At 40.6% G+C, this 18,327-nt stretch overlaps 1 protein-coding gene and 1 pseudogene across 1 annotated transcript in view; one reads left to right on the forward strand and one right to left on the reverse strand.

Annotated features, from left to right (window-relative positions):
- Positions 1–18,321, reverse strand: part of PECR (peroxisomal trans-2-enoyl-CoA reductase) — a 38,954-nt gene extending 20,633 nt beyond the window's left edge. Inside the window, exons 1-4 of the mRNA XM_049888104.1 lie at positions 18,144–18,321; positions 16,239–16,372; positions 11,697–11,862; positions 9,649–9,730 (exon numbers count right to left, since the gene is read on the reverse strand). Coding sequence (XP_049744061.1) covers positions 9,649–9,730; positions 11,697–11,862; positions 16,239–16,372; positions 18,144–18,267 — 506 coding nt within the window. The 5' untranslated portion in view covers positions 18,268–18,321. The remainder of the gene's footprint in view (positions 1–9,648; positions 9,731–11,696; positions 11,863–16,238; positions 16,373–18,143) is intronic.
- On the forward strand, positions 12,648–13,062 carry LOC126077896 (40S ribosomal protein S24-like; annotated as a pseudogene).
- Positions 18,322–18,327: the final 6 nt, after the last annotated feature.

The following is an 18,327-nucleotide window of genomic DNA, read 5'->3' on the forward strand; positions in this document are numbered from 1 at the left end:
AACGGATGTAGCTCAGGAGGTACTCACTCATCTATACTAAGAAATTTGGAAGGCAGCTACTTGGTCAACCGGCTAGAAGAGATCCATATTTATGTCTATTTCAAAGGAAGGTGATCCAACTGAATGTGGGAATTATCAAACAATATCATTAATATTATACATAAGTAAAATTTTGCTGAAGGCTATTCAAAAGTGGTTGCAGCAGTACATCAGCAGGGAACTGCCGGAGATTCAAGCCGGATTCAGAAGAGGATGTGGAACGAGGGATATCGCTGCTGATGTCAGATGGATCCTGGTTGAAAGCAGAGAATACCAGAAAGGTGTTTACCTGTGTTTTATTGACTGTGCAAACGCATTCGACTGTGTGGATCATAACAAATTATGGACAACATTGAAAAGAATGGGAATTCCAGAACACTTACTCTGTGCTCGTGTGGAACCTGTACATAGATCAAGAGGCAGTTGTTCAAACAGAACAAGGGAGTACTGGGTGGTTTAAAGTAAGGAAAGTTGTGTATCAGGGTTGTATCCTTTCACCATACTTATTCAGTCTGTATGCTAAGCAAATAATACAAGAAGCTAAACTATATGAAGAACAAGGCATCAGGACTCGGGGAAGACTCATTAACAACTTATGATATGCAGATGACACAACCTTGCTTGCTGAAAGTGAAGAGGACTTGAAGCACTTACTGATGAAGATCAAAGACCACAGCCTTTAGTCTGGATTACACCTCAACATAAAGAAACAAAAATCCTCATAATTAGACCAATAGGCAATATGATGATAAGCAGGGAAAAGACTGAAGTTGTCAAGGATTTCATTTTACTTGGATCCACAATCAACACCCATAGAAGCAGGAGTCAAGAAATCAAAAGGCACATCGCACTAGGCAAATCTGCTGCAAAAGATCTCCTTAGAGTGTTGAAAAGCAAATATATCACCTTGAAGACTAAGGTGAGTATCATGCATTGAATTATGTCCCTCCAAAAATGCGTGTTATCAACTTGGTCAGGCCATGATTCCCAGTATAGTGTAGTTGTCCTCCATTTTGTGACTGTAATTTTATGTTGAGAGGATTAGGGTGGGATTGTAACACCACCCTTACTTAGGTCACCTCCCTGATCCAAGGTAAAGGGAGTTTCCCTGGGGTGTGGTCTGCACCACCTTTTCTCTCTCAAGAGATAAAACAAAAGGGAAGCAGAGAGTTGGGGACCTTATACCACTAAGAAAGCAGCACCAGGAGCAGAGCATGTCCTTTGCACATGGGGTCCTTGTGCCTGAGAAGCTCCTCAACTGGGGCAAGATTGAAGATGAGGACCTTCCTCCAGAGCTGCAAGAGAAAGCCTTCCCCAGGAGCCGACACCCTAGTACCGTGAGAGAATAAATTTCTCTTTGTTAAAGCTATCCAGTTGTGGTATTTCTGTTATGGCAGCACTAGATGACTAAGACAACAAGCCTGACCGAAGCCATGGTGTTTTCAACCGCCTCATATGCATGCAAAAGCTGGGCAATGAATAAGGAAGACCAAAGAATTGATGCCTTTGAATTACGGTGTTGGTGAAGAATATCGAATATATACCACGGACTGCCCAAAGAACAACCAGAATGCTCCTTAAAAGAGAGGACGGTGAGACTTCATCTCATATACTTTGGACATGTTATCAGGAGGGATCAGTACCTGGAGAAGGACACCATGCTTGACAGAGGGTCAGTGAAAAAGAGGAAGACCATCAACGAGATGAGCTGACACAGTGGCTGCAACAATGGACCCAATGCATAATAATGATTGTGAGGATGGCACAGGACCAGGCAGTGTTTTGTTCTGTTGTACACAGGGTTGATGGCACCTAAAAATTGACTTGATGGCACCTAAAAATAAAAACTTTAAAAATATTACTCTATTATCTTCTAATTCTACCACTCTTCTGTCAGTTTGTCATAAAGCGGTGGCTTGCGTGTTGCTGTAATGCTGGAAGCTATGCCACCAGTATTTCGAATATGAGCAGGGTCACCCGGGTGCACAGATTTCAGCAGAGCTTCCAGACTAAGACAGAATAGGAAGAAGAACCTAGTGATCTACTTCTAAAAAAATTTGGCCAGTGAAAACCTTATGAATAACAGTGGAACATTGTATGATGTAGTGCCAGAAGGTGTGCTCCTCAGGTCAGGTTGGAAGGCATTCAAAATGCAACTGGAGAAGAGCTGCCTCCTCAAAGTATAGTTGACCTTAATGGCATGGATGGAGTCAAGCTTTTGGAACCTTCATTTGCTGATGTGGCACGACTCAAAATAAGAAACAGCTGAAAACATCCGTTAATAATCAGAAAATGGAAAGTATGAAGAATCAATCTAAGAAAACTGGAAGTCATCAAAAATGAAATAGAATGCACAAAGATCAATTTCCTAGGCATTAGTGAGCTGAAAGGGACTGGTATAGGCCATTTTGAATTAGAAAATCATATGCTCTTCTATGCCAGGAATGAAAAATTGAAGAGGAATGGCGTTGCGTTCATCATCAAAAAGAACATTTTGGAAATCTATCCTGAAGTCCAACACTGTCAGTGACAGAATAATATCCATATGCCTACATGGAAGACTAGTTAGTATGACTATTATTCAAATTTATGCACCAACCACTAAGGCCAAAGATGAAGAAACTGGAGATTTTACCAACTTCTGCATTTAGAATTATCAAACATACAGTCAAGATGCATTGATAATTACTGGTGTTTGAAATGTGAAAGCTGGAAACAAAGAAGAAGGATCAGTAGTTGGAAAATATGGCTTTGGTGACAGAAATGACACCAGAGGTCGCCTGACAGAATTTTGTAACACCAACTTCTTCATTGGAAATACCTTTTCTCAACAACATATAGTGGCAATTATACACGTGCACCTCGCCAGACTGAATACGTGGAATCGAATCAACTACATCTGTGGAAAGAGAGGATAGAGAAGCTCTATATTAAAGAACAAACAAATCTGTCTTGGAAGAAGCACTGTCACAATGCTGCTTAGAAGCAAGAATGACGAGACTTTATCTCCTGTACTTTGGACATGTTATCAGGTGGGACCAACTCTTGGAAAAGGATATCTTGCTTGGTAAAGAATCAGTGAAAAAGAGAAAGACCCTCAAGGAGATGGATTGACACAGGGGCTGCAACAATGGGCTCAAACATAGCAACAACTGTGAGGCTGGCGCAGGACCGGGCAGTGTTTCATTTTGTTGTATAGGGTTGGTATGGGCTGTAACTGACTCCATGGCACCTAACAACAACATCATCTTCTAACTAGCATTGTCAGTTATGATTGATCAATTTTTCTCTTCATTGTGGGTGTATTTTCCTGCTTCTTTGTATACCTAGGAGCTCTGGTGATGCAGTAGTTAAAGTGACTGACTGCTAACTGAAAGGTCAGCAGTTCGAAAACACGAGGGGCTTCACAGAAGAAAAATGTGGCAGTCTGCTTCTGTAGAGATTTTCAGCCTCAGAAACCCTGTGGGGTTGCTATGAGTCGGAATCAACTCAACAGTAATGGGGCTTTGGGTTTGCACACCTGGTAGTTTTTTACTGGATGCTAGACATTGTGATTTTTTACCTTGTTGAGTGCTGGATATTTTTATATTCCTAAAAATAGAAATATTTTTTAACTTTATTGTGCTTTAGGTTAAAGTTTACAATGCAAATTAGTTTCTCATTCAAAAATTTATATACAAATCATTTCATGACAGTGGTTGCAATCTCCACCATACGTCAGCACCCTACTTTCCCTTTATACCCCAAGTTCCCCATGTCCATTGGTCCAGTTTCCCTGTCCCTTCCTGCCTTCTCATCTTTGCTTTTGGACAGGTGTTGCCCATTTGGTATAGTATACTTAATTGAACTAAGAAGCACGTTCTTCATGTATGTTATCATTAGTTTTATATGCCTATCTAATCTTTGGCTGAAATGTAGCCTTTGGGAGTAGCCTCAGTTCTGAGTTAGCAGGGTGTCTGGAGGCAAAAGTCTTGTGGGTTCTTCCAGTTCAGACCAGTAAGTATGATCTTTTTTTGTGAATTTTAATCTTGTTCTACATTTTTCTCCCCTTTCTCTGGGACCCTCTATTGTGATCCCTGTCACAGCAGTCAGTGGTGGTAGCGAGGCACCATCTAGCTCTTCTGGGCTCAGGCTGGTGGAGGCTGTGGTTCATGTGGTCCTTTAGTCCTCCGGGCTAATATTTTCCTTGTGTCTTTAGTTTTCTTCATTCTCCTTTGCTCCGAACAGGATGGGACCAATAGATGTATCTAAGATGGCCATTCACAAGCTTTTAAGACCAGAGATGCTACTCACCAAAGTAGGATGTTGAACATTTTCTTTATGAGCTATGTTGTGCCAATTGCCCTAGATATCCCCTGAGACCATGGTCCCCAGCCCTCATCCCCAGTAACTCAGTTCCTCAAGGTGTTTGGTTATATCTAGGAAGCTTCTATAACTTTGTCTTGGTCAAGGTGTGCCAAATTCCTATATTGTGTGCTGTCTTTCCCCTCACTAAAGTTAATACTTGTCTACTATCTAGTTAGTGATTTCCTCTGCCCCCTCCTCGTAACCCTAAAGATTGTTTTTTTCTGTGTATAAACCTTTCCTTGGGTTTTTATAATAGTGCTCTCATACGATATTTGTTCTTTTGTGATTGACTTATTTTACTCAACATAACACCCTCCAGATTCATCCATGTTGTGAGATGTTTCATGGATTCATCATTGTTCTTTACTGTTGTGTAGTATTCCATTATATGTATGTACCACAGCTTGTTTATCCATTCATCTGTGGATGGGCACTGAGGCTGTTTCCATCTTTTTGCTATTGCGGATAATGCTGCAGTGAACATGGATGTGCTATGTCTATTCATGTGACGGCTCTTATTTCTCTAGGATATATTCCTAGGAGTGGGATTGCTGGATCATATGGTATTTCTATTTCTAGTTTTTTTAACGAGGCGCCATATCATTTTCCATAGTGGTTGTACCATTTTACATTCCCACTAGCAGTGCATAAGAGTTCCAATCTCCCCACAATCTCTCCAACATTTGTTATTTTCTGTTTCTTGATTCGTGCCAGTTATGTCAGAGTAAGACGGTATCTCACTGTAGTTCTGATGTGCATTTCTTATGGCTAATAATTGCAAGCATTTCCTCAATGTGTCTGTTGGCTGCCTGAATGTCTTCTTTGGTGAAGTGTCTGTTCATGTCCTTTGCCCATTTTTCAATTGGATTATTGGTCTTTTTGTTGTTGAGATGTTGAAGTAGTCTATAAGTTTTAGTATATTCCTATAAATATTCTTCAGCTTTGTTTTGGGATGCTATTAACCTACTTGGAAAAAGTCTGATCCTTTCATGCCTTGCCTTTAAGCACTGTTTAGTGGGACCAAAGCTGCTTTTAGTCTAGGGATATTTTCCTCTACTATTGGAGCAAGACTAAGGTTTTCCAGTCTAGCTGTTGTTCAGTTATAAAGTTTTATAGACTGGATGTTGGGAACAGGCACTATTCCAGGCCCTTTGTGAGCTCCCAGCACTGTTCCTTCTAATCCTTTCAGGTGGTTCTTTTCCCAGTCTCAGGTAGTTTTCCCACATGCAGGCAATGATCAGTACTCAGCTCAACACCAGAAAGAGAGCCTGCACAGATTTCCAGGTCAAGTTCTCTATCACTGCAGCTCTCTCTTTTCCAGTATTCTGTCCTGCAATCTCAAGCTGCCTTGACTTCTCTGGTCTCCCAGTTCTTTTTCTCAACTAAGAGAAATAGTCAGTCTCTGACTCAGTTCCCCTACCTGAGTCACAATTGGGAAACTTTCTCCAGGCAATAAACTGGAGTACTCTAATGGCTCACCTCACTTGTTTCCTGTTCTTCAGAAATTACTGTCCTTCACTGCCTGATGTCCAATGTCTCGGAGTGTCATTGTTTCATATATTTTGTCCCTTTTTTAGTTGTTTCATAAAGGAAGTTAAAACCTGTCCCTGTTACTCCATCTTGACCTGAAGCCAAAGTCTTGGTACATTTTGGTTCGATAAAAAATGAATATTAAGTTAAAAAAGCAACTTGAAAATGAGTATTCGAAATATAATTCTATTTCTGTTTTTTACTAAGCATATAAACATACTCACACACATATGTAATTATATCATTTTTTCAAGTTGTCCAGCTAACTAGAAATTTTAAACTCAAGAGAGTGGATTGGGATGGGCAAGGACAAGAGACTTTTTGTGTATCTGTACTTCCTTTGGGGAAAACAAAGCGAAATGAATAAACAAATAAACAAAAACACCATTAGGCTAAACACTCTTTAACTATCTGCTTAGCAATTTATCTCTGGGTGACATTTTAGGAGATTTTTAAGTTTTAAAAATTACCAATATTTTCTACCTTTTCTCAAATGAGTATATATTATTTCTATAATTTTTTTAGCACCTGATATCTGATAGTGCAGAAATAAAGTCTTCCCTATTGCCTCTTAAAATTCCAATTCCTGGCTTCCTAAGAAATGGGAGAATACAAACGATATTACATATACATATACAAGAGGATGTTATACTTCACTTAGCTCAAAATAAGGGAACTACACACCCTCTACGAAGGGCAGAATTTGGCAATATCTATCAAAATTACATTACATTTTGACCCCGCAATTACACTTCTTGCAATTTAGCTCACGTGCCATATGCTGTATATATGTTAATTATTGCAAGTTTTTCAGTTGTTTTCATTTTTGTTTCTTCTGTATTACTTATTCATTTATTCTGGTAATAACAAAAGGTTGTAGACAACCTAGATGGTTATCTATTAGAAAATGGTTGAATAAGATATAGTTTATTTATAGTTTATGCAATGATATACTATGTAGCCATAAAAAATAACAAGAAAGCCCTTTAGACACTGTTAAGAAAATATCTCTAGGATATATTATTCTTTTGAGAACAGTAAGATATAGAACAGTGTTTAGTTGCCATCAAGTCAATTCCGACTCATGGTGGCCCTACAGGATGGAGTAGAACTGCCCCATAGGGTTTCCAAGGAGCAGCTGGTAGATTCGAACTGCCAGCCTTTTGGTTAGCAGCCAAGCTCTTAACCACTGCACTACCAGGGCTCCCTTAGTTATTAATTTTACTAATAACAAAAGGTTGTAAACAACCTAAATGATTATCGATTGGAAAAGAGTTGAATAAGATACAGTTTGTTTATGGTTTATGCAACGGCATACTATGTAGCCACAAAAAAATAACAAGAACATGCTTTAGATACTGTTAAGAAAATATCTCCTGTATATATTGTCCTTTTGAGAACAGGAAGATATAGAGCAGTGTTTATAGTATGCTACCCTTTTGTAGAAAAGTAGAATACATAATACTGAAAAACTAATTAACAATGGCTGCCTGTGAGAGCAGCAAATGCCTGAAAGAACCTATAATCTCAACTGACTTTATTTCTCCCGAGATCCTAAGAAAGGTAAGTAAGTAAGAGTAACAGGCAGCAAAAGGAAGTACACTGATATCATTTTGCCTGCCTTGTATCCTCTCCCTGTTTTGGGTCACAGTATCTTGATTTCCATTTGAGTAAGTCTCAGTCCATGTCCAAGTGGGTTTGACCTCACTCCCTCAGTCCTTGGCTGAGCATGAAAAACAATCCCATTCTCACAGTATTTGGCTGATGGCTGGGCACATGGCCTGAGTAGGGTGAGACAATGAGAATTCTCTCTATGGGTTTTACTGGTACTTTTTTTTTTTCTGGCACTATTTGAGAAGCACTCTGCCGTCGACTAGTGTTGATATCTAGCTACTGCTAGTTCTCTCTTTGCCACATGTGGAGAGCCACCTGAAAATGAAGGTGGATGCCAGGCAAGCCAAACCAATAGGCGAGACAGATCCCTGACAAAATTATGTCTGAACCTAACAGGTCCCCTGTGTAGTGGTTCCACGTGCATCAGAATCACCTGGAGGGCGTACAAGCCCAGACCGCTGGGTCCTATCCCCAGAGTTTCTGATGCAGTCAGTCGGGTCGGGTTGGAGAACTTATGTTCCTAACAGGTTCCCAGGTGATGCTAATGCTGCTGATCCAGAAACCACAGTGTGAGAACCCATGTCTTAAGGAGCCCTGGTGACACAGTAGCTAAAGCGCTTGGCTACTAACCAAAAGGTCAGTGGTGCAACCCCACCAGCTGCTCTGCAGAAGAAAGATGTGGCAGTTTGCTCCTATAAAGAATTACAGCCTCGGAAACCCTATGGAGCAGTTCTACTCTGTCCTATAGGGTCACTGGAATCTACTTGATGGCAGTGGGTTTTGGGTCCTAGATTTTTGCTTAAGCCTCTTCAAATTTTATTTCTATCCAATACAACTGAAAGAGTACTCAAAAACACAGGAAGTGGATAGGGTGATGGAATTTGCTTAGCAAAAGCACACTCTCTGCTTGTTGTTGTTGTTGCTGTTAGGTGCTGTCGAGTCAGTTCTGACTCACAGCGACCCTATCCACAACAGAACGGAACACTGCCCGGTCCTGCGCCATCCTTACAATCATTGTTATGCTTGAGCTCACTGTTGCAGCCACTGTGTCAGTCCACCTCGTTAAAGGTCTTCCTTTTTTCCGCTGACCCTGTACTCTGCCAAGCATGATGTCCTTCTCCAGGGACTGACCCCTCCTGACAACATGTCCAAAGTATGTAAGACGCAGTCTCACCGTCCTTGCTTCTAAGGAGCATTCTGGCTGTACTTCTTCCAAGACAGATTTGTTCCTTCTTTTGGCAGTCCATGGTATATTCAATATCCTTCACCAACACCACAATTCAAAGGTGTCAACTCTTCTTCGGTCTTCCTTATTCATTGTCCAGCTTTCACATGCATATGATGCGACTGAAAATACCATGGCTTGGGTCAGGCACACCTTAGTCTCCAAGGTGACATCTTTGCTCTTCAACACTTTAAAGAGGCCCTTGGCAGCAGATTCACCCAATGCAATGTGTCTTTTGATTTCCTGACTGCTGCTTCCACGGCTGTTGAACAGCACTGGGTAAATCTGCTGCGAAGGACTCTCTGCTTACAGTATGATTAATTAGAAGTACGAAACCTTAGAAATTTTTGGAAAAAATCTCTGGATTATTTACTAGGAGTAACAATTTAGCAGTCCAGTCTAAAACTGAATAGTTATATTCATGATAATCAAATATAAATTAACACACAGATTAGTTTCATTTCTACACCTTAATGAAAAGGCTGTTTCCAAACACTAATGCCTAATTTAGTTAACATTTGGATTAGGACTACCTGATAAAATACAAGACACCCAGTTAAATTGGCATTTCAGATAAACAAACAAAAATTTGCATTTCAGGATCATTTAGCCTAAGTATATCCCATGCGATGTCTGGGACATACTTACGCTAAAAAATTATTTAACAGGACATCCTGTTTTTCTTTTCTTGGTAAATCTGGCAACCCTAATCTGAATGGGTATGTTTTAGAAGTATGTTTTTAAAGTTCAAACACAGGAAGACGTGATGCACTGAGATCACAACTCACTGAAGGTATCAATGATCTTGATTCAAGGAGTCTTCCCTACCCCACTTCCCTACATTCACAGGGCAAAACCCCCAAAGAGAGGAAGAAATATCTAAAAATACTTACGCAGCTTTTGGAAATCCACATTTAGTAAGCATAATGATATTGACAATAGATCCTCCATGCTTTTTCATCCAGAAGTTATAAGCTGTAGGATGCAATGGCAGTCCTATTACGTAGTGTTCTGACCCCCTCTAATCCCATCCCAGCATGACGCCTACTTGATATGTTTTAAATTTTATTGTGTTTCTTTTTTATAAAAAGCCTTATCGAGGTATAACTTACACACCATAAAATTTAACCTTTTTAAGTGTACAATTTAATTATTTTTAATAAATATACAATGTTGTGCAACCATTACCACAATCCTGTTTTTGAACATTTCCATCACCCCAAAAAGTTTCCACTTGCCCTTCTGCAGACCACTCCAACCTCAGGCAAACATTGATCTACTTTTTATTTGTATAGATTTGTCTTTTCTGAACATTTCATACATGGAATCATACAGTACGTGGTCTTTTTTGTCTAGCTTCTTTCACTTAGCATAATGTGTGTGAGGGTCATCCATTCCACATGTCAAGAACAGTAGGGCCATAAGAATGATCCTCTGTCCCTAATGATCATGGAACTGCTATACAATCCCTAAGTGCAAGTCTCTGGGTGGTACAAATGGTTAAGCCCTTGGCTGCCAACTGAAAAGGTGGTGGTTTGAGTCTACCCAAAGGTACTTAGAAGAAAGGGCTGGTGACCTGCTTCTGAAAAATCAGCCGTTGAAAACAAGGTTCTACTCTCACACACATGGAGTCGCCACGAACCAGAACCAACTCGACGGTCACTGGGTTTGGTTTTTTATCTATATCTATCTATCTATCGATTGACCGATCTATGTACTTTCCCTAGACTACCTACCAGAACTTTTTATGCAAGAGAGAAATAAAGTTTGGTCTTATTTAAGCACACTTTTTTTACGGAGTAGCCGATCCTGTATCACAACTAACACAGAGCTCTATACTGCTAGTTAGATGAAGACGAAGGCTAGGAATGTTAGCAAGACCTTAGATTTAAAGGTATGAAGACTATAAGCCTAATATGTGTTAGAGTTAGGGTTAGACTCTTTGGGACAGAGTTATACTTGTTTTACATCTTGCCACCCTAAAAATGTCTTAGATAGTTTATAAGGGAATCCTTGAAACCCAGCTTCAGGAGTTTAACATTACTGCCTTTGAAACATAACCTTGAATCCAAAGGCCATGCATACAAGCTAAAAGTTGTTAGAAAGTGTGGGGACTCTGTCTCTGGCATTCTCCCTGAAAGTCTGATTAAATTAATAAATTGGTCCTTACAATAGATGAATAGATTCACTTCTTAAAAACAAAATCAGTGGGGAAGTTTTCTCTAATTTTATAAAAACTTTGTAGCTAGATCTTTGTACACAACTCCTACTTGCCCTTTAATGTTACCTAAATTTGCCCTCATTTTCAAACAACTGAACTAACTCCAACTGGCAATGAATTCTTCATCGCAATCAGCTTCGCCTGCTGCACATGCAGCTTTGAAATCATTGAAACGGCTTTGAGCCTTTTCTTGCACTAAAGCAAAGCTAAATAAGAAGTGTACGCACCCATTCTGACTTACCTACAAATTTGTAAGCACACGGAACAGATCTTGTTTGTAACCCAAACCAAACCAAACCCGTTGCCGTTGAGTCGATTCCGACTCATAGTGACCCTGTAGGACAGGGTAGAACTGCCCCATAGAGTTTCCAAGCCGCGCGTGGTGGATCTGAACTGCCGACCTCTTGGTTAGCAGCCGTAGCTCTTAACCACTACACCACCGGGGTTTCCGTTTGTAACCCAGGGACTGCCTATACAAATCCTTAATAATTGTCTTATGATAAATTCCTAAAAATAAGATGATAAGATCAGAGGATACCAATAGTTTGCCAAATATTGCCAAAACATTGTGCCAACTTACATTCCTATACATGTGAGAAACTCAGGGCAGTAAATGTTAATGCTGGGGGGATTCTGGGTCCCTAACGATTTCTCTTTCAGGGTACTCTGAGATCTCTAAATAAAGTCACCTTGATTTTCCAGGTTGTAGATCATACTTACCTGCTTTGCACATATAGAAGGTGCCCGTCAAGTTGGTTTCAATCACAGCATGCCACCCTTTTGCACTGATGTGTTCAGCAAAAGACAGGAACTGGCCTCCTCCATTGTTTACCAAGAAATTGATCTTACCATGAAGATCTAAGGTTGATTTGATCAAATTATTCACCTAAAGAAAAACATTAAAAGTAAGTTGCTCAATAACCTAACCTCCTACTTGGACTGATTACTTGCTCTAGGGGAGTAACAAAGCTTGCAATCTCTCAGTGTGAGTAGCAATTCCAAGGACCACAACAAATGGACATGAATTCAGCAATGAATAAACCTAGAAAATTCTACATCAATGAATAATTTACGGTGGCACAATGCTTAAGCGCTACAGCTGCTAACCAAAAGGTCAGCAGTTCAAATTCACTCGCTGCTCCTTGGTAACCCTACGGGGCAGTTCTACTTTGTCCTATGGGGTCACTAGAAGTTGGAATTGACTCTCAACAGTAATGAGTTTTTTTTGATGCAATACACAGAGATCAGAAAGCTAAATTTGCAATTTTGAGGACAAGATCTATCCAAGGGCCTGGATCCACCCGTAAGTGGGACAAGCATCAGTTGTATCAATTTGTGAGCTACCAGCTCCGGATAATGTACAGTGATGAAATCAGGTTAAAATGAACATTAAGAAATGACTTAAAGGGAAATCCTTGGATGGCACAAACAGTTAAGAGCTTGACTACTAGTTGAAAGGTTGGCAGTTCAAACCCACACACAGGCACCTCGCAAGACAGGCAGGTGATATGCTTCCAAAAGGTCAGAGCCTTGAAAACCCTATGAAGTAGTTTTACTCCGGACACACGGGGTTTCCATGAGTTGGAATCAACTCGACAGAAACTAAAAACAGTAGTATTAAAAAACATACAGCTCTACTCCTCCCTGGCTGGCTGAGGAGTGACCACCATCATGAATGACAAAGTAACTATCTGAATCAGGAACTTCATGACCAACTGAACACTCCAGCAGAAATCAAATGGTCAGTGAAGTCCTTCACCCTGGGAAGGTAACAGTACCTAAAACAGAAATTTGGGAACAACTAGCCAAAATGCACAAGACCACATCAGATGTAAGCTTTGTGTTTGTATTCAGAACCCATTTTGGTGGTGGCAAGACTACTGGCTTCGGCATGATTTACGGTTACTTGGATTATGCAAAGAAAAATGAAGCCGAACACAGATTTGCAAGACACAGTTTGCATGAGAAGAAAAAGACCTCAAGAAAACAGCGTATGGAATGCAAGAACAGAATGAAGAAAGTAAGGGGAACTGCAAAGGCCAATGCTGACGCTAGCAAAAAAGAAGGAGTAAAGATTCTGCAGTGACTTGACCTGCAATGATTGTGTGGATTTTTCATCAGAGGATTAATAAACTACAAAAACTTAAAAAATATATACAGCAAAAACAAATGACTTAAGGTGAAAAAAGTTAGTGTCTAGGTGAGCATTCTTGCTTAGCTTCCCTATCCTGCTTCCCTCCTGCCCCTTCTCCAGGGGTTATTCAATCACATTAAATCATTTGTACAAGAACTTCCTTCACAGTAGTCAAAACAGTCTGATACTGGTACAACAGACACATAGACCAATGGAAGAGAATTGAGAACCCAGAATCCATCTACAGGCAGCTAATATTTTACAAAGGGCCAAAGTCCATTAAATGGGGAAAAGACAGTCTCACAAACTGTGCTGGCATAACTGGCTGTCCATCTGTAAAAAAATGACACAGGATCCATACCTCACACTATACATAAACAAAAACTCAAAATAAATCAAAGCCCTAAATTTAAACATAAAATAATGAAGATCATGAAAGAAAAAATAGGGACAATGCTAGGGGCCCTAATGCATGGCATAAGTAGATATAAACCATAACTAACAATGCACAAACACCAGAAGAGAAACAGGATAACTGGGAGCTCCTAAAAATTAAACAGTTATGTTTATCAAAAGATTTCACCGAAAGAGTAAAAAGAGAACCCACAGACTGGAAAAAATTTTTTGCCTATGATATAGCCAACAAGGGCCTAATCTTTAAAATCTACAAAATACTTCAACACCTCAACAACAAAAAGACCAATAACTCAATTAAAAAATGAGCTAAGGATATGAACAGACACTTCACCAAACAAGGCATTCAGTCAGCTAACAGACACATGAGGAAATGCTTGCAATCATTAGACATTATATAAATGCAAATCAAAACTACAGTGAAATACCATCTCACCCCAACAATGCTGGCACTAATCAAAAAACCAGAAAATAATAAATGTTGGAGAAATTGCAGGGAGACTGGAACTCTTATACACTGCTGTGGGAATGTAAAATGGTACAACCACTAATGGAAAACAATATGTTGCCTCCTTAAAGAGCTACAAATGGAAATACCATATGATTCAGCAATCCCACTTCTAAGAATATATCCTAGAGAAATAAGAGCTGTCACACAAATAGACATGTGCACACCCACGTTCACTACAGCATTATTCACAATAGCAATAAGATTGAAACAACATAAGTGCCCATCAACGAATGAATGGATAAATTATGGTACATACACAGAATAGAATACTAGCAACAATAAAGAACAATGATGAATCTGCAAAACATGTCACAACAGGTATGAATCTGGAGGGCATAATGCTGAGTGAAGTCAGTCAAACACGAAAGGACAAATATTGTATGAGACCACTATTATAAAAACTCAAGAAAGGTTTGCACACTGAAAAAAACATTCTTTGATGGTTTCGAATATGGTCAGGGAGAGGAAATTACTAACTAGATAGTAGTTACTACTACTAGTGAACAGGAGACAAGTATCAACTTTGTTGACGGGAAAGACTACATATGATACAGAGGAAGTTAGCACAGTTTGACCAAGGCAAAGTCATAAAAGTTTCCTAGATGCATCCAAACACCTTGAGGGACTGAGTTACTGGGGCTGTGGGCTGGGGACCATAGTTGCAAGGGACATCTAGGTCAATTGCCATAACATAGCTCATAAAGCAAATGTTCTACATCCTAGTTTGGTAAGTGGCATCTCGGGTCTTAAATGCTTTCAGGAGACCGTCTAAGACATATACTGATCCTATCCCATCTGATGTAAAGGAGAATGAAGAAAACCAAAGACACAAGGAAACTATTAGTCCAAAGTACTAATGAACCACAGATTCCACCAGCCTGAGCCCAGAAGAACTAGATGGTGCCCAGCTACCACCACCAACAGCTCTGACAGGGATCATAATTGAGGATTCCGGACAGACCAGGAGAAAAGTGTAAAACAAAATTGAAATTCACAAAAAAAGACCAGACTTACTGCTCTGACAGAGACTACAGGAACCCTCAAGACTGTGGCCCTGAACACCCTGCTAACTCAGAACTGAAGCCACTCCCAAAGCCCATTTTTCAGCCAAAGATTAGACAGTCTATAAAACAAACAATAATACACATGAAGAATTTGCTTCCTAGGTCAAACAAGTATATGAGACTAAATGGGCAACACCTGCCCAAAAGCAAAGACAAGAAGGCAGGAAGGAACAGGAAAACTGGATGAATGCACACAGGGAACCTAAAACAGGGAACAGAGGAGCCCCCAAATCTGCAAACAAAGTAATAGGAAATCGGCCAGGGTGCAAAAACAAAGCCATTCTCCAGAACAATGGGGCAGAGTATCAGAAAACAACCCACAAACTTCTTTCAAGTTGTCTTTCAGAAGCAGCTAGATAAAACCAGCGCCAGGGATATGCACAGAACATCCACCTGTGACCACGGTGTGACCTTCCACCAGGGACAGTGAGGGGCTGCACTGCAGCCGGGGAATCAAACTCAGGGAGCAAGAGACTGCGCAGTCACGACACCCATAATAAGTCCTGCTGTGAAACCCAGAGGCCTCCAGGACAGGAGCCATCTTAGAGAGTAGCTGCACGCACACCTTAGTTAACCTATCCCCGCCCAAAACAGGCTACTTGCCTGAAAACCCCGCCTTTGCCACTGAATAAACATGAATCTTTTTCCCTGCTCAAGAATTTTTAAAAGCCCATGAAAGTCCTTTGTTCTGTGAGACAGGGGTATGCATTGCTTAGGCCCTCCTCGTCTCCACATGCAAGCCTCTTCAATAAAGTTTTGCTCGTGTGGAAAACTCTTCATGCCTTACCTGCTCATTCTTGACCTGTGAGAAGCAAGAACCTTACTCAATTCCAGGAACAAACCCAGGGTGAAAAGGGAAATGGGGAGAGTGATGACACATTGTGGGGATTGCAACCAACGTCACAAAACAATAGGTGTATAAATTTTTGAATGAGAAAATAACTTGAGCTGTAGACTTCCACCTAAAGCACCATAAAATTAAAAAAAAGAAAGAAAAAAAAAACATCTTTTACAGGCTCTGCTTCTAGTGAACCTCATCTTAGACATCTACCATGAGAGAATCTGAACCACAGTCAGGTTTGGGAACCACTCCTGTACATTAAAATGGATGAATAAATGTATAGACGTATTTGCACTACCTCCTCTTCTTTACGGATGTTGCACTGTATGGGAGTAACTTGATTCTGGCTGGTAGGAGGCAGGCTGGCCTTCAGTTCTTCTGCAGCAGATTTTAATACATGAAATTTACGAGATGCAATGACCACATTACACCCTGAGGGGAAAACAATAAATATGCTTTCATTAGTTATCTGTTTTCCAAGAACAGTCATGTTTAGAAAATATTTCATGTGTTCCTATAAAAAAGATGGATTAGGGTTTCTGTTGCTGGACAAGATGGAATAACAGGAACTGGATTTACCCTCCAGTCCAAAACAACTAAGAGACTGAAGAAAATCCACGAAGCAACAGTTTTCAGGCACTGGACATCAGGTAGCACAGGATGGTGATTCCTGAGAGAGTAGAAACAATGTGAGTTCTGTGACTGTCCCAGCTTACTGCCTAGAGAGAGTATATAGGCTACAGCACATGGAGGGGAAACCCAGTTAGGGCCCAGCAGTGTCCCTGAGTGGAAGAGACAAAGTTGGGAGTCTACAGAGGTTGAGACAGCTAGATTACGCAGTACATAGCAAGGAGAGAACTACAGAGATCTGCAGAGGGTATCCCCAAATTTCAGCTGAGTACTGATACAGAGCATGTGAATAAGTCATAGTAAAAAATCTCTCACTGAAAGAAGTCTATTTCCAACACAACAAAATTAAGTATGATTTTTTTTTAACAAAAGTGTATATGTAATATTTCTCTGGGAAGCTCCATTGCTTTCATCAAAATCTTGGATCCATGGCTTCCAGAAAATTACAAGACCACTGTCTTAATGCTTCAGCCTTTGCTAATGCCAAAAAAAAAAAACAAAACAAAAAACTGCTGCTGTGCCCTAATGTTGATGCAAATTTACCAAACAAGACAGTCCAAATACATGAAAACCCATCAAGGATCCTGCAAAGTGAACCCCCTCCCCCCCCAAAAAACCCCAATGCCATCGAGTCGATTCCAGCTCATAGCGACCCCATAGTGGCACTTTCATTTTTCCATTTTAAAATTTTGTTTAAAAAAAGGTATCTTATTATTGTTTCATTTTGCATTTTACTATCAATAAAATTATTTTCTCACATATTTACTGCCTGTTTGTAGTTCTTTTGAACAAATTGTTCATATCATTAGCCTATTTTCTATCTGGATGTTGGGTCTTTATTTATTTGGGACAGCTTTTTATATAATAAGACTTTTATATGTTGTAAATATTTTTTTCATCTGCCTTTAAACTTTAATATTTATTTTTAATTCATTGAGGATTTACATCTCCATGTAGGTAAATTTATCTATTTTCCCCTTTGCGGTTTCTTTCCTTGTTTATGTGCTTAAAAAGTCCTCCTCTCACTCAAGTTAAGGCAAAAAATCAATACATGTAAGGGGGCCCTGGTGGGCAGTGGTTAAGCATTTGGCTGCCAACCAAAAGGTCCATAGTTCGAATCCACAAGCCACTCCCTGGAAACCCTATGGGGCAGTTCTACTCTGCCCTATAGGGTCGCTATGAGTTGGCATTGACTGGACCGAAACAGGTTTTTGTTTTAGTTTTTTGGTTATGGTACAAGATGTGAGAAGATTATATGATTAGAGCCTGTCATAACCTTTTATAGTTAACTGACCTCCTTCCACGTTTCCTAATCACTTAAGTTAGGGAATATGTAGAATGATGGATTAATTTTAAATATACCAAAACCGAAAAAGCCAAACCCGTTGCCGTCAAGTCGATTCTGACTCATAGCGACGGTACAGGACAGAGTAGAACTGCCCCATAGGGTTTCCAAGGAGCGCCTGGTGGATTCGCGGGGGGACGGGGGGAGCGGGGGGCGGGGGGGGAGCGGGGGGCGGGGGGGAGCGGGGGGCGGGGGGGAGCGGGGGGCGGGGGGTGGGGGCCTGCTCACCCAGATGCAGCAGCTCGGCCGCTATGGCTTTTCCGATGCCCGTGCCGCCGCCGCTGACGATGGCCACTTGGTCACGCAGTATGCCGTTAGCCAAGCAGCTCTTGAGTTTGGTCACAGAGGCCATTGCTGCGGAGCGTCTGAGATGCTGGAGCAAAGCCGAAGCAGTCACGAAGGTCCAGAGGTC

This window comes from Elephas maximus, chromosome 6 (assembly GCF_024166365.1).
Source record: "Elephas maximus indicus isolate mEleMax1 chromosome 6, mEleMax1 primary haplotype, whole genome shotgun sequence".
Classification (NCBI taxonomy): Eukaryota; Metazoa; Chordata; class Mammalia; order Proboscidea; family Elephantidae; genus Elephas; species Elephas maximus.